The sequence below is a fragment of the Monodelphis domestica genome, chromosome 4 (assembly GCF_027887165.1).
Source record: "Monodelphis domestica isolate mMonDom1 chromosome 4, mMonDom1.pri, whole genome shotgun sequence".
NCBI lineage: Eukaryota > Metazoa > Chordata > Mammalia > Didelphimorphia > Didelphidae > Monodelphis > Monodelphis domestica.
In genome coordinates this window covers 85,387,082-85,403,999 of record NC_077230.1, presented here as the reverse complement: position 1 = coordinate 85,403,999, position 16,918 = coordinate 85,387,082, and the positions used below count along the sequence as shown (strand labels likewise).

General features: G+C 36.1%; 1 protein-coding gene across 10 annotated transcripts in view; it reads right to left on the bottom strand.

Moving 5' to 3' along the window:
* Window positions 1–16,918, bottom strand: part of STXBP5L (syntaxin binding protein 5L) — a 469,360-nt gene that overhangs the window by 129,483 nt on the left and 322,959 nt on the right. For all 10 annotated transcript variants that reach the window (XM_056793510.1, XM_056793513.1, XM_056793507.1 and 7 more), the window contains exons 14-15: window positions 9,639–9,706; window positions 1,817–1,857 (exon numbers count right to left, since the gene is read on the bottom strand). In XM_056793510.1, coding sequence (XP_056649488.1) covers window positions 1,817–1,857; window positions 9,639–9,706 — 109 coding nt within the window. The remainder of the gene's footprint in view (window positions 1–1,816; window positions 1,858–9,638; window positions 9,707–16,918) is intronic.

The following is a 16,918-nucleotide window of genomic DNA, read 5'->3' as shown; positions in this document are numbered from 1 at the left end:
ATATGAAGAGGAAATGGATCTCATTTTTTTGTGAGAAACCTTGTATTCTATACTTCCTTAGCTGACACAGTGTGTCAATGATTATTAGTTATATTTTTGAAGTTTAAAACTCTTTTATTATTGTATTTTTCTTGCATGTGCAATAAACTATTTCAATTTTTATTTTCTCTCTCTCCTTTTTTATATTTGAAGCACATGTCACCAGTATTAAGATTTTAACATTTTTGATTTAACAGTAATATAAGTTTAAAATACATTTGCCACAATGTCAAATCATGTCCCCAAATCTTGAGACTATAAAAATGATGCCATTGATTGTTTTAAAAAATTATGGGACTTTGTTTAATGATTCTGCTTGATTCCAGGACAAGATATACAAAAGACCCATTACACAGGGCCGAAGAAGCACAAAGCTAAACCTGAATTGTGCCAAAAGAGCACACAGGTCAAAAAAGAAGAAACCAATCTAGTTAGGATTGATGCACTTCCAAGCCAATACAAAGGACTTGAACCTAGTGTGAGATTTGAGGTTGCGATGCTTAACATATGTTAAGACGTAGGCCTTCCTTGTATCCACACTCTTTGTGAAAATACTTACAGATGAGTATCTCAAATTTGGCTACTACCTGGATCCTATAATCTACTCCCTTTTCTGTCTTTCATAATGTGGCAACTTTCTGTAGTCCTGGCTACTGACCGGGTAAATGTTTTTATCGGTCCCTGATTCAAGGACCTGTTATAGATTTATTTTTCCTTTACTTGGAATCTTTACACATAAGACTGATAGTCAATATTTCATCCAGAAATTATCTTTTTTTATTTGGATTTTTTTATGTTTTAGATTTCTCTTGCCAATTGATTCATATACTTCATAACTTAGCCATGCATCTCTAAATGATCCCTGTGTTTTTCAATCACCCTCTTTAGGGTGGGTATGTAAGAATGTAAAATTTTTATTATTTTAAATTGCAAAGTTTAAATTCCTTGAGAGAGAAATTTCAGGATAAGAAACATGCTACCTCTCCAAATCCAGAAACTGAATTGTTTGGAGAAGACATCATGAAGATGCCTCCACAGACCATAAGCTGCAGGAGAAGATCAAGAATGACCTTTGGGTGTGGTTGATTGAATATTTATCTGTATGTATACTCTTATGCCAAAGGGGACTGCCTCCTAACTGGTTTTTTGTCAATGCATCTAGCAATTATTGGTTTTGTTCTCTTTTCCTTTTACCCACAAATTATTGCAATCTTTAAGTTGATTATGTTTCCATGCTCCTTTTGAGGAAACTGGTTTCCCAATACGATCATGGGGGTATGTAAAAATGGAGATTTGAAGCCCAGACTTCAATCCCCAGAAGTCCTTGGTACTTCCCAGAATTCCCTATAATCTCACCTGAGTCCCTAACTGCGGGAGATCATAATTAGTATTTAAACTGGCTGTAACACCTACTTCAGTTCTTCCTCTACTCGGACATTGCAAGATGTGGTGAGTAAGCCGTGAATGGGCTAATTAGCCCTAGGCTCATGGTTTATTATTTTATATCGTTGATTTCTAATAATCTTTAATAAACCTCATAAATATAATACTTTTTATTACTAGAAAGTAAATTTAATTTTTATACTTTGTACATATAAAAATATAAAATACTTGGCACTTTCAAAGATGTTAAATTGAATTATTTACCATAATGTGTTAAATGTTGGAAACTAGCAAAGAAATCCATGCAATGGGAAAAAATGGGAAGTTAACTTGCATATAAAATATTAACACTATAATTAAATTTTTGTTATAAAAAGAAAAGCTTAAAACTTACTTGCAGAAGCATCCCAAAACTTTATTGATCCATCTGCATGACTAGAGAGATAAATTAAACATTAATTAAAACATGATTTTAAAAAATGCCTAATTAATTCTTAAAATTTTTTAAATATGAGTTCTTATTACCCATGTTGAAATACCATTATTATGGAAATCTCCTTAGAGAACAAAGATATACAAACTTCAAATATAACCCATTTACTTTATTTTTAAATTAGATTTTTTCCCAGTAAACCAAAATTTGTCTCATCTTCCTCCCACCTTTCTTTACTGAGAAATAAAGAAAAATAAAACCTCTGTTACAAATATATATAGTTATAAGCAAAATAAATACTTCTTTTGGCCATGCCTGAAAAAATGTCTTAGTCAGTATTCTGAGTCCATCATCTCCCTTTCAAAAGGTGGGCCACAGATCTTCTAATGAGTCTACTAGAATTGTGGCTGGTCACCATGTGGATCAGAGTTCTTATAAGTTTTAAAGTTGCTTGGATTCACAATATTGCTGTTATTATACAAATTGTTCTGATTCTTCTTCCTCCATTTGCCATCAGCTTATACAAGTCTTCTCAGGAGCCCATTTGTTTTTTTTAAATTTTTGTTAGAAATTTAAAGTAAATTCATGACTGTCAATAAAAGCACATAATCAAGTGAATATAGAAAAATGGAACAAAATCCTACCCCCACCCTTTAACTTTGACAAGGTGAAAACCAAAAAAATTAATAAAGCTAAAAAATATTCTCTTTTAGAATTTCCTTTCAGCCCACCTTAAGTTCATCCATCCTTAACTGTCTACTTATTCAAACTATACACTAGATATAAAAATTTAGTAAAGTTCTCTGTTTATCAGAGGAAAGTTTTGTTCAACTATAATGGACTTTGTCTATAGTAAAGACATAAGACAAAGATGCATTCCTTTACCTGAGTGTGACATATCTTATCCTATGACTGATGCTACTTTTAATGAAATAAAAGGTTAAGTGAAAATGCTTTGATATAATAATAGTATTCTAACACTTCAAAGTGTTTATGTTCAAAGTCTGGATGTTTAGTGCAAAATACATTAAGTGATCTGATAACAATTTTTGATTATTACAGTACCTAAACATAGAATCTGGAATAAACTTGACTCAATTTATTAAAAAAAATTCATATTATTTGAAATGCTAATTGACTACTTAAATAAGGAAAAGAAATTATACTCATGCTAGGACTTTTGGAGCACTCTATATAGGCTATGTTTATTCACTATCAAGAGATCTATGATGTAATTCATTGAACCAATCATTTGACTTTAGTCTTGTCATCAAAGGAATGTTCAATTTCTTTTTTAAAAGGGCTTACTACTAGGTACATGGCATTGTGCTAAGCACTAGTCATTCCTAGGGTCACATATTCCTTCTTACTCTAGGGTCATGTGGTTCCTCTTTTCCTGGAGTCATGTGGCTTATCAGAGAACTTCCCAGTGGACTAAATCCAAGTGTTTAGATGCAATTTATCACAAACTATAAATTTGAAGCAATGAAAAATGTAAGGCTTTACATAAAAATGATACCAAACCTCAGTATTCTTGGGCTCCTTATATCCCTATCTAGATTTTCATCACCTCATGTCCGGAATATTTCAATAACTATTCATCTAGAGTTTCACTCCCTCTAGTCTCTTCCAATTCCAATCAATTCTGTATTTAACTGTTAGATTAGTTTCCCTAAAGCCTCTTTAATCACATAATTTCCATATTAAAAAACTTTTCATACTTTGTCATCACCACCTCTAGAATAATATCCAAACTGTAATTCTGGGTCCTTCACAATCTGATTTCAATATTCCTTTCTATAGTTCTCTCTCATGACTTTTCTCTTCAATGATCCTCTTCAGTCAGAATAGGCTCTTCAGTATCTCCTGAATACAGTAAGAAAATACCTACTGCCACGCCTTTGCTTAGATTGTTCTCACTAACTCAAGTATTTACTCTATAGACCACTCTCCTTTCTTTATTCCTACAGCAATTAGCATCTGTACCATACAACTTTGTCTCAGTTATACTTCTCTTATTAATTTATACTTATAAATACTCTGTCTCTAACTATAACATAGGTTCCTGAAAGGCAAAGAAAACATATTCTCCTTCATTAATATATCCCAGGATAGTTCTTTACCAGTCCTCAAATAGTGGATGACTGAGTAATCATATACCAAAGGGAAGTATAAATAATACTGAACAAAGGAAATTGAATCAAAATCTGAGTACTTCATGAAAATCACACCAATATGTAGTCAATGTGCAATTTCCAGCACATTGGCCTAAAACATAAAAATTAGTATGTGGTCAGATTTCTTGCTATCAAACTTCCTAAAACAGAATATGAGTATAAACTTAACATTGTTAACTGGTTACTTAAAAACAACTTCAGTTAAAATAACATTAGATGGGGCTATTTGTTTGAAAGTAATGCTATTATTTGTGGAAAACATATTGTTAGACAACCAAAATTCAGATGATAAAGGCTTTACAATTCATTTTTAGAGAGACCTGGGTGCATAATTGGTCTGGCCTGGGCAAAAAAGGTTTTTTTGGATACCCTAACATACCTAGTATGCATGCCATAGGGGGCACTCAGAACCCTCTCTGTGGGCACGTGTGCTGTCACCCTAACACAGAGTTTTTCAGAGTTCATTACCAGAAAGCCAGAGGGACATGGGCTCCTCCCTCTCTCCCCACACATCTGAGGACGTTTCTTACATCACCCTCCCCTCTAAAATGTTCACCATCACTGCCTGCCCTAACAGACCATGTTAGTGGTATAGGAACTTGAAAGACCAAGTCACATCAAAGGGGTTCATAATATAACATTTATGCCTGAAAACTGGCAGATATGTGGAAGGGGAAGGAAGCTAGATGATGAAAAAAAAATCTCAGAAGATCTTAAAAGCAATTTTGAGAGAGGGGCTTAGGAATTCTTTACCCTCTACTTTAAAATTTGGCTAAAAATGTGTTTGGATGCTTTATCTAAAGACAACACAACCAAAAATTCTTATCTGCACCGAGGTGATATAAAATTCTTTTCCCTAGAGGAATAGAATAGTACAAAAGTATTGTAGTATACCCTAGTGGAAAGTATGGAAAGGGAACATGTAAATGAGAAGAGCTGGTGCCCTGAGATTTAGGGAATGCATTTTCTTGAGCTTTTACTACTTCAAGAAACATAAAGAAGTTGGGGAGAAAAATGGACTGTGACTTTGCATTTGCTGGAGCTGAGAGGATTAAAAAAAAAGTCTTACGAATCTCAAAGTCATTTTTTCTCCCCATTTCTCTTTTCTTTAGAGTTCCAAAGGCAATAAAGTGAAGGAATTAACTCGGCATTTCTTTGTCATGATTGGGGTTGCCAATGATACCTTGTACATTAGAATAGTTTAACAAATGCTTGTTGAATTAGATTATTATACACATTTATATCATGGTTTGGGATTTACAAAACATTTTTATGCATTATATCATTTAAACTCACAACTGTTCTGTGTGATTTATGTGCAAATATCCTCATGGTTTTTTCTAGATAATGAAACAAAGATTTGGAGAGGTAAACCTACTTGATCATTGTCATGAGAATGGTACATACAAGAGCCAAGCCACAAGTATGAATCCTCAGGGAGCTCCATGTCTTTTTCTTAAATATGGCAAGACCTTGTTTGCATCAAGTACTTACCTTCATATGATAATAAACACAAGTGAGGAATAAAGCTTCAAAGGGAGCACCAAGATTGAACTGAACTCAAGGATACTGCTAACCAGGGCTATACCTTGCTAGTACCTTGGTCTTTCTGGCTCTAAGATCAATATTCTGTCTACTGTACTACATTCACTCTCAGTAATGCAATTAACATTATTCTTTTTTTTTTTTTTAAACCCTTACCTTCCGTCTTGGAGTCAATACTGTGTATTGGCTCCAAGGCAGAAGAGTGGTAAGGGCTAGGCAATGGGGGTCAAGTGACTTGCCCAGGGTCACACAGCTGGGAAGTGTCTGAGGCCAGATTTGAACCTAGGACCTCCCGTCTCTAGGACTGGTTCTCAATCCACTGTGCTACCCAGCTGCCCCCAATTAACATTATTCTTAAAAAATGAAGAGAAAATTTATTTGGGGATGCTTCTAAATATCAGGAAGAGAAGGCAATGTGCAGTTACATTTATATCCTCAAAAAAGTAAGACTTTAGAAACTGATAATTTTCATAGCTGTCAATTCCTACAAATGAACATTTTAAAAAATCTTCCAAGAGGCTAGAGAAATATTTTACTTTTGTTGACAGTCTGTATGTAGGCAAGGAAAGCTTGAGTGTGGATCATAACTAAGTGCTTGAAATACAGTGGGAGCTATCCAATAATCCAAAGGTACTTTAGAGTTTGGTATGGAGATTATAAGTTTATCTGTATTTTAATAAAGCATATTAAAATCTCTAATATTATATCTAATGAATGAGATGGAATAATGTGGGCTAAATGGTAATAAAGTGGACTCAGGTCAACCCTAAGTACTTATGAATAATTTAACATCAAGAGGCAGAGAGGCTTTAATGGAAAGCTTCAGAGAATTCCACTTGTTCTTGTGCAGTTTTAAAATTCTTATAAAGGACTTGGTCAAAGGTATAGGTGGTATGCTTATCAAATACACAGATGATAAAAAGATAGGAGAGTTATTACTCTGAACAATAGAGCTAGGAGCCTAAAAGATCTAGAGAGGTTATGTCTATAACCTATGTTATGAGAGGATCTAGATCTAGAGAGATTATGCCTATGCCTAGGATGGTACTTTAGTAATTCTCTAGTTTAAATAATATGATTAAATTTATTAGGGAAAATATAAAGATTAGGTATATAACTAGGAAATTTTATACCTGAGGCAAGCACCACAGATAGTAACCAGGCCAAAATAAGCACAGAAGACAAACTTAATTGGGCATGGGGAAAACTGCCCCAAAAGAGAGTGGTATGGAAAAAGTAAGATGACCAGAGTCACTCTTATGCAAAAAGATACTTTTGGGGAGGCATTTGAAAGACTTGAAGTCATCTCTCTCCAACATAAAAGAAAACCCATCAAAATATGATAGAGATTAGAGGGACCTTAATGATTAGTATAATTCTCTTTTATGGAAGAACAAATTGTCATCCCAGAGAAGTTAAGTGATTTGCCCATAGTTACAGAGGAAGCTTTATTAAATTGAACTGAAATTGAGGCTGAGATGAGGTAAAGTTAAATGGAGCCCAAATCTCCTAAACGAATTAGAGTTGAAGAGACCTTTGAGACCATCTTTTCAACTACCTCATTTTACAAAGTGGAAAACATAAGCCATGAGTTAGTAACAGAGCATGGAATTCTTATCTTCTGACTTCTAGTCTAGAATTTTTAAAGCCTGGTTGTTGAAATTTGGGAAAACTATGCCTAGATAGAACTTTATCATCTCAAAAAGACTTGGAGGCTTTAATGGATTGCAGACTCAAAAACATTTATTAAACCTCTATCAGTTACAAAGCTATATTTTAGGGACTAGTTAGATTTTTTAAAATGAAGTTTTTGTCATTAGAAGGTTTGCTACACACAGAAAATTTAATTTGACAAGTGAGAATTCACAATTGAAATGACCCAGAATGGCCTGACACAGTAGACAACATTCGATCTGAGGAAGGAAAGAATTGGGGAAGGAATCAATTTCAGGAACAGGGGGCTAGCCTGTGCAAAGGTATCCAAATTTAAGGAATACCAATGGGGCATTTTAGCTAGAATATAATGTCAATAAGGGAAAGGAATATTAAATAATCCTGGAAAGTAGGTAGGAACATGATAGGTAAATGCTTAAATGCCAGATCAAAGGAGTATATTTAAGTGCTAGATTGGGGTGAATTACTTCTAGAGGCAATTGATATTTTTAACAGGAGAGTAACAATAAGATTTGTGCCTTAGGAATCATGAATGAAATATAGCAGCTAAAAATGCTGATGAGATTTTATGCTACATTAAGAGAGGCACAGCCTGCAGAAAAATGTGATAATCCTCCTCTGATATGCTCAGGAAAGACTGGACATGGAATAGTGGATACTGATGAGCTGGAAAATGTCCTAAAGAGGGCAACTAGGACGGCAAAAGTTCTCAGGATTATGTCATATGAGAAGCATAGTTCTCTCCTAGATTGAATCCTTCTTTTCTGATCACATTTTTTCAATTTCCCTTGCTGAATCTCCACATATCTTTTGCTTTTTTAAGTCTGAGTGTTCCCTTCAAATACGTGGCTTAGGATTTCTTCTCTTTTCTCTTTATTCTTTCTCCTTTGGAAATGCTTGCTCTCATGGGTTCAATTATCATCTTTATGCAGATATTTCCTAAATATAGATGTAATATGTATGTTGTATATATATATATATATATATATATATATACATATATATATAGCCATTTGTCCATAAATACAGCATAACATGGGTTCTAACTTTTAGTGTTGATAAGTGCCTCCTTGAAACCTATCAAAGCTTTGGGGTTGTATGAATTGGCTTATGTCAAGTACCAAAGACACAATGAGAAATAAAAATGATTTACTTTTCCTACCTTTAATATTAAGGTGATTCAGGTTATTCCCAATTAGGTAGAGCAAAGTTATTGGGAAAATGTTCATGAGTTAAGGGGTTGTTTTCTGAGTCAGCTGTGGGTCTAAGGAAAAAGCTGAAATGTGCCAACTGACCCCAGACATGGGGAGTTTAATAAAAGAGTGATAATTCTCTCTTTGAGGAAGAAGATATCCTAACAGAGTGAGATAACACCAGCATGTGTCAACTACTGATTGTGAACTACAGCAACTCCACAGGTAACTTTGGTGAGGGAGTTCATAGAATCTTGAGAGGTAGCCTGGGGCACCTACTTGTTTGGAAATTGATTTGTGAAAGAAAGATGCCAAGGCTAAAAGCAACCTTATCCAGAGAGCCCTGCCCTTTGGGGGAAGGACTGGGGTGGGAATTTTCCCCTGCTGTTCACTTTGCTATTCTGACCACTTGCTTTCTGTTGCCTACTGGTAGAGAATATATTGGATGTACTTGAAACATATCCATAAAACAATGAATACCCTGACCTGAGGGGAGAGAAAGGTAGAAGGTAAAGTCTCTCTCATCTCTCTTCCTCTATACAGTAGGTATACACACACACACACACACACACACACAAATACATGCTTATGTATATATACAGATATTCGTGGGCTTACAACCCAGAATTCAGGATTTGAGTATCTTAACCCCCAAACCCAGGCAAACTGTAAGTAGGGAAAATCTTGTTGTTCCACCAACACTATCCTCCTGGACAGATTCAACATTACTTTCTAAATTAATAAATCTCTCTTTTTATTTTTAAGCTAAGTTTTGGAGTCTTGTATTCTTGCAAGAACCCCAGGGGCTCACCTCTAGCACCCCATAACATTTGTATCTCCACTCAGTGGGATTTTGAAGCAATCACTTAATGAAAGTGATGAAATTATCTCTGGTTTAGTGTCAGAGATATATGAATTGTGTCACCTGAGTTTGGTTCAGGTACCTTGCCTCAAAGACGAATAACCAGTTTAGCTGGGAAGGGAAAAGACATTAATCAGCTTGCATTAAAAACTATTTGAGGTGTCTTGGTCCTATACTCCCAATGAGATTAGATAGTAAGTTCTTAAATGTCAAGAACTGTTGTCATTTGCTTCACTTCTATTCCCCACAACACATGGCACAAATCAATAACCAAAGTGGTCAACAAATTCTTGATGGTCAATTAATTCACGAATAATCTTCCACTTACTTACCCTGTAATAATAATTTCAGGATATGTTTGGGCCCCAATGTTCCAGGTCCCTCCACTGACTGGCCACTCCTAAAAAGAATAATCAGAAATCATATATTAATTTTCCATTATTTTGAAGTCTGAGTGCATTAAGACATTTTTTAAAAAGTCACTGGTTTATTTTTTAAAACATTTAAATATGCACATATAATAGCTACACAATGCTTTGTAAAGGCTTTAATTACATCATAAAACAAATATCATCAAATCTCTAAGTGCATTTCTATTATAATTTAAAGTTTTCCTTACCATCATTTCTCTCTCAAAAAAAAGCTAAATGAATTCTGAAACAAGTTTGATGAAGAAGAAAAAAGTATGCGTGTTCGAAGAGACTGATGTGGATACACAGGGAACTCCCCAATGCAATTTAGATTATTGAAATATATGTGCAGAAGATTGGAGGGAAGGGCAGGATTGGCAAGGGCAAGATGATTATGACAGCATGGCATGGTACTATAAGAATAATATCACAAGGAACAGCTAAGTAGCACAGTAGAAGGACACCAGGCCTGGAATCAGGAAGTTCTGGGTTCAAATTTGGCCTCAGAGACTTCCTAGTATAACCCTGAGCAAGTCACTTAACCCTGACACCTAGTCCTTTCTGCTTTTCTGTCTTAGAGCTAATACTAGGACAGAAGGTAAGGATTTAAAAATAAAAGAATAGCATGAGAGCTAAAACTAAAAGTGCTGTGGGGAAAGCTAAGATCAACAAAAAAGGTTTGTTCCTGTTTTTATTTTAAGCTATATTGGAGAGAAGATGAGACCTAAGGAAGGTGTAAGACTATTGCTTGAGGCAGATGGAATTAAGATAACTGAAAAATGGGAGAAAGAGGAAATGCTTATGTCTATTTTGTCTGCCTGGGAGAGTGCCTTTTGGATTGTTAAAGAGGGACCTAACAAAAATGGCTAATGAGTTTAGATTCAAGATATATTAGGAGCTAGTAAGTACCCTAGGTATCCTCAATTCAGGCCTATGTGACTGCTAAGCCATTGTCAGTGGCATTTAGAGATCATGGAGAACAGGAGAGGTACCATATAACTAGCGAGGAAAAAAAATGTTACCCTCGTTTAAAAAAAAAGAAGGGGAGAGCATTATAGAGTCTGCAACTGTAGGCCAATGAGCTTGACTTTTGTCTTCTGGGAAAATTCTGAAATGGATCATTAAAGAAATGATTAGTGAACATGTAACAATGAAAGAGGTGATTACAAAAAGCCACCACAGTTTCATCAAAAACAGACTAATCTTACTTCCTTTTTCGAAAGGATTATTCCACTGATAGATTGGGAGAATGCTGTCACTATATAAAATACTTTAAGTTCTAGGTAAACTAAACTACTTCATTATTCTTAAAGGAATTATAGAGAGGTAAGGACTGTGAATTTTAAAACTACTCCACTATACTCAGACCATACTTTAGAAGATTTGATTTAGCTATTTCCTGATTAGTAACAATGGAGATACTTGGTCTAACAGAATCAAGTCTTGGGAACTCTACATTTCTCCACCCTACTTAGTTTAACAAGGTCAGGAATGTCTGCACCATACTCAAGAATTAAGTATCTGAGAAAATGGCCTTCAACAGACATGTGCAGAAACAGCGGACAGACCCCTAGGCTGTCCTAAGTCAAACTAAGCTAACATTGGTACAGATGAGATGCAGGAAACTGACATAAAATCATCTATATAGGGCACGTCACTTCCTCTCTTTGGTCTCTTTTCCCGGAGAGGTGTCTCTGACTGGAAGCGTGCTAAGCATTCCAACATCTTGGTGTGGTGGAGTCTGGGTTTTGGAGGTGAGTTTGCCCTTGAGCTGATTCAGGTTCAGGTATCTTGGCTGAGCCCTCTTGAAGTTCAGGCGGATTCCTTCCTCTTTTACTCTCCAAAACCTTACCTTCTAGAGCCTCTAATCTTCCTGTCTGGCACACCCTTTCCTTTTCCCTTCTTCTTAAATTTCTTTCCACTATATTAATTAAATCATCATAAATTTCCAGACTGACTTGGGTAATTTTTTTTTGTTAGTTGGGATATCCATGGTGACCAATAATTAATATAGTTTAGGTCACAATTCTAAAATTATCCTTTACAGGACTGGATGAAAATATTACTAGACAGATTTAGAACTGATTTGAATAGGCATTTATGGTTCAATGTCAACTTTCTCCAGTAGAGTATCCTAGGAATCTATATAGTTGACTTTGGACTGTTTAAAGTTTCATAATTTTATTGAATAAAAGAATAGATGACATTCTTGTAACATTTTCTGATGACACAAAGTTAAAGACATATAGATAACTCACTGGATGAAACCATCAGGATCCAAAAAGATCCTAACTGGCTCGAGTATTAGGTTGGATCTAATAAGATGACGAAATTCAGTAGGGATAGATAAATGTAAAATATTATACCTGAGTTTAAAAAATCAGTTTCACAAACACAAGATGGAGGAGGCAAGGTTAATATTTTGTCTGAAAAAGATCTGTGGGTTTCAGTGGACTCCAAACTCAAAAGAGTAGGTAGTGTGAAGTGGCAACTGAAAAAGTGAATGTAAATGCCAGTTCCTGTAAGGAGTTATAACTCCCAGGAATAAGGAGGTGATAGCTCCTCTGTACTCTTAACGTACTCATACCATACTCATACTGGTGTGTCATAATTACTTCTGGGAGCCACAGTTCAGGAAGAAATTCTTAAGCTTGAGAACTTCTAACAGGAGTCAATCAACATAGTGGATTGCTTTTAGTCAATCACATATGAAGATTGATTGAAGGAACTGGAGAGAAGCAGTCTGAAGAAGAAGACCCACGGGGAACAAGACAGTGATCTTTATTGATACAAAGAATTGTTATGAAAAAGAATTGGGGTTCTTGAGTGTGGCCAGAGAAAGAACCATGTAAAATGGGTGAAGGATGTATAAATATAAGTTGATATTAAGAAAAAAAATTCTTAACAACTAAAGCTGTCCCCAAATGTAATGGGCTGATTTTGAGGATAGTGGGTTCCTCCTCATTGATAGTCTTCAATCAGGGACTGGGTATTTTATGGGGGAATTTATTTTCAGGTATGGGTTGGACTAGATAGTTGTGAGTTCCCTTCCAACTCTGAAATTCTGTAATTCTATGATTTTAAGGGAAAATAATGATAGTTCCTAGAATTGTCATAGAACTCAAATAGATTATACAGGTAAAAGTAAGGCATTATTAGTTGGAAAAGATGTACTAATATTTGTTCAAAGTTTGGATTGAGTAATAGTCAGACATTTTATGAGAGGCAGATTAGAAGCAATTCTCTGCAAAAACAAAACTGACAGCTTTTAGGTGCTCAGAAATAAAGGAATCAAGTGCATTGGAGTGGAAACAACAGGAAGGCAAAATTTTTACTCATTCTCTTAAGAAATATTTCTTAAACATCATCTACATGCAAGTCAATGTTACGCAAAGGAGAATACAAAGAGAAAAACCAAAAATAGTACCTGCCTTTAAGGAACTAGATACCATATGTAAACCTTTATGGTATACAGAATTATTTGAGAAAGGAGCAAATGCTTATAATCTGGAGAAAAGCCTTGAGGGAATCTAAAGAGTAACAGCCAAAGGTTAAGACAGAGTACAATCCTGACAATTTATAAGAGGGCATGGAGGTCGGAGATTACAAAATGATTTTAAGGTATAGCAAATAGGTCTAGTGTGACTAAATCCTAAAATTCTTGAAGGGAAATAATGTAAAATGACTCTGTAAAAGTAGGCTGAAGTCATGATGTCAAGGATTTTAAATGACAGATTAAGAAGTTTAAATTTTATTATAGAGGAAATGGGCAGCTACTGAAGATTTGTGAAGCAGATCAATCAATCTTTATTGTGTGCCAGGCACTGTGCTAAGGTCTGCAGATACAAAGAGAGGTAAAAGATTCTCCCTGCCCTCCAGGAGCTTACAATCTACAGGGGGACACAACATAAAAAACAAATATATAGGAATAAGCTCTATACTGTATTTATAGGAAATAATTAACAGAGAGGTTTAAAAAGGCTTCCTTTAAAAGATGGGGTTTTAGTTGGGATTTAAAGGAAGCATGGGAAGTCAGAAGTTTGGAGTTGAGAAGGGAGAATATTCTAGGCATAGGTGACAGCCAGAAAAAATTCCCAGAGCTGAGAGATGGAGTGTCTTATTTGTGGAATAGCAAGGAGCGCAGTGTTACTATATTGAAGAATACTTGTTAAGTGGTAAGTATAAGAAGACTAGAAAGTAAAGGGAGGCTTTGAATATCAAATAGGATTTTGTATTTGATCCTGGAGGCAAAAGGAGGACACTGGAGTTATTAAGTAGAGAAGAGTCAGAATTGGACCTGACATTTAAAAATATCACATTAGTGGCTGAATTCCATTGGAATGGAGAGTGACTTGAGGCAGGGAGAGCTCCCAGCAATCTATTGCAAAAACCCAGTTGGGAGGTGATATGGGTCTGCACTAGAGTTCTGGCAGAGTCAGAGGAGCGATGGGGGATGTTACAGAGGTGAAATTGCAAGTTTCAGCAACAGATTGGATAATAATGAGTAGGGGGTTGAGAGATAGGAGTCCAGGATGACTTCTAGGTTTTGGGCCTGAAGAATTCGGAGGATAGTGTGGCCCTCCACAATAATGTGATGGTAAGAGGTGGGGAGGGTATAGGGCTGTGATGGCAGAACTATGGCAAGCATGCCAAAGAGGGCACATGCCATGGCTATCTGAATTCGTTACTAGAAAGGTAAAAGGACTCAGGAAGAGATGCTCCCTTCTCCTTCTTCACCAGACATGATGACATTTCTGCAAATCACCTACTCCTCTCTACCCAGCAGCCCAATGGGAGTGCTTTCTCCCTCCTATGTGGGATAAGGGGGGCTCTAGGCACTTGATCTTTAAAAGGTTTGTCATCACTAGTATAGGAGAAAAGATGAGTTCAATATTGGATGAGTTGAGTTTAAGACACCAGAAACCCAGCTTGAGACGTCTGAAAGACAGTTGGATTTGGAGGTCATCAAAGAGATTGGGGCAGGATAGGTAGATTAGAGAACTGTTAGCAGAGAGATGATGATTAAATTTGTAGATTTTGTTGAGATAACTAAATGAAGCTATATAGAAAGAGAAGAGAGTCTAGGACAGAACCCTGAGATATACATATAGTTAGAGGGCATGTTCTGGATGAAGATCCAGATAGCAAAGGGGACTAAGAAGGAGCAATTAGGGAGATAGAAGGAGAACCAGATTATAAGGGATAAGAGATTGGAATCAAACATGACTTTTTCTAGTTTGATTGTAAAAGAGAGATAAAAGACAGTAGTTTGAGGGGGTTAAATGAAGATTGAGACCATTTAGAAAGAGAATGAGGGGGACAAGTTACAGGGTAATTGGGAATGGATAGGCTCAAAAGAACATGTAGAAGGACTGACCTCAGCAAGGATAAGAGTCTCCTTTGTCAGAAACTAGCACAAACAGCAAGAGAATAGAAGTATGATATATAAAGCTTTTGATGTAAAGAATAGAGTTGTGTTGGTGAAACTATAGCATGTGTGCTGGAAGGGGCTGTTCCCCTATCCCCCCTCCCACCCGGTGTGCTTGAGGTCATTTCTCTCATCACCCACCCTTCTGCCTAGCAGCCCAATAGGAGCACTTCTTCCCTCCCCTGTCTGGGGGCGGAGCTCACATGTGGGATGAAGATTGAGGTTTGGGCACTCAGTCTCTAAAAAGTTGGCCATCATTAGAATAGAGGATTAAAGAGAGATATCGAAAGATACCCTTGATTTTTTCCAGTAAAAAAAGGGGGAGGTAAAATTTCTCTGCTGACAGGGAGTCTGGAAAGGATAATGTAGGGGGGGCTGAAGTAGAATAGAGATAACTTTCTCCTAAGACAATCCCTATATACTTCCTGTGTAGTGGCATCTCTTCATCCAATGTGTGGAGCATTTTGCTTATTCCAAAATGATTAAGGACTTTTATACCTAGTTTAATGTCTTTAATTGACTAGAAGCAATAGAGGTATTCTCATCTGATAAAGGACTGCTAGGCAGAAAAATGGCTAGAGGCTGGTCTGGAGTCAGGAAGATCTGAATTCGAATGCCCTCAGATACTTATAAGCTGCGTAACTTTGGGCAAGACACTTCGCCATCTTTACCTCAGTTTCCTCAGCTGTAAAATGTGCTTGGGAAGGAAATGACAAACCACTCTGGTATCTTTGCCAAGAAAACTCCAAATGGGGTCATACAGTCATGCAGAACTGAAATTACTGAATGACAATAACAACAATATCAGATAAAGGTATCAGGGTACATAGCAAGTTGTTAGGTACTTTAAGGGTAGTAATCAGTTGCTCTAATCATTTCCTACCCTCACAAATGAATGAATCCATCTAAATGGAGAATGTAATAGCTAATAAGAGAAGCAGAACAGTTGCTCTTATAATGAGAGCCCAGTTGAGATTAGGTAACATGAGTTTTAATAGACTCAGCTGGCACACTTAATAGTCAAAGTAGTAGTAGGATTAAGAGAAACTATTTGATGATAGATCAAGCAAGAAGAAGAGCCATGGATATAATTAATGTTAGATATTTAGCACTTTTACTCATGAACAGCAAAATGAACTGATATTTAAGGGAAAGCAGTTACAAAAGAGAACAAAGCAAATGCTCTTAATTTAGGTAAACTGGGGTTCATTATTCTACCAGGTAGGAAACATAATTTGTAGCAAAAACACTGGGTAATAACTTGAAAAGCTAGATTTCCAATGAATACCCCAAATCCCTTCAGAGACATCAGGAAATAGTACAAATAATTAAGGTATAATGTGATCTGAGTAAATGAGAAATTCAAAATGCTCTAAGAAAAATCTGAAGAGGAAGAAAACACTTTCAGTTCAGAAAGATCACAATAGGCGCTACAGACAAGGGAAGATCTGAGCACTAAAGGAGAAAAAGATTCTGCCAGCTGGAGACGAAGAAGATATACACTCAGGCATGGGAGTTGGCCTGAACATGAATGAAGAGAAGTGGGAGATGGAGTGCCAGTTTCATGAAGTAGTTCAGTTTGCTTGGAATTAAGCATCTGTACAGGAAAGCTAATATGAAATAAGTTTTAGAGCCCAGTTTTGATGAATTGCAAAAAGGAAAAGCAATTTCTCATTAATGACATAAAAATTATAATTCATATTGCTTAACACTGTCAACATTTTGGTGGACTGGATTTCCATTACCACTCCCCCCACCCCTGCCCTCAGGTTAT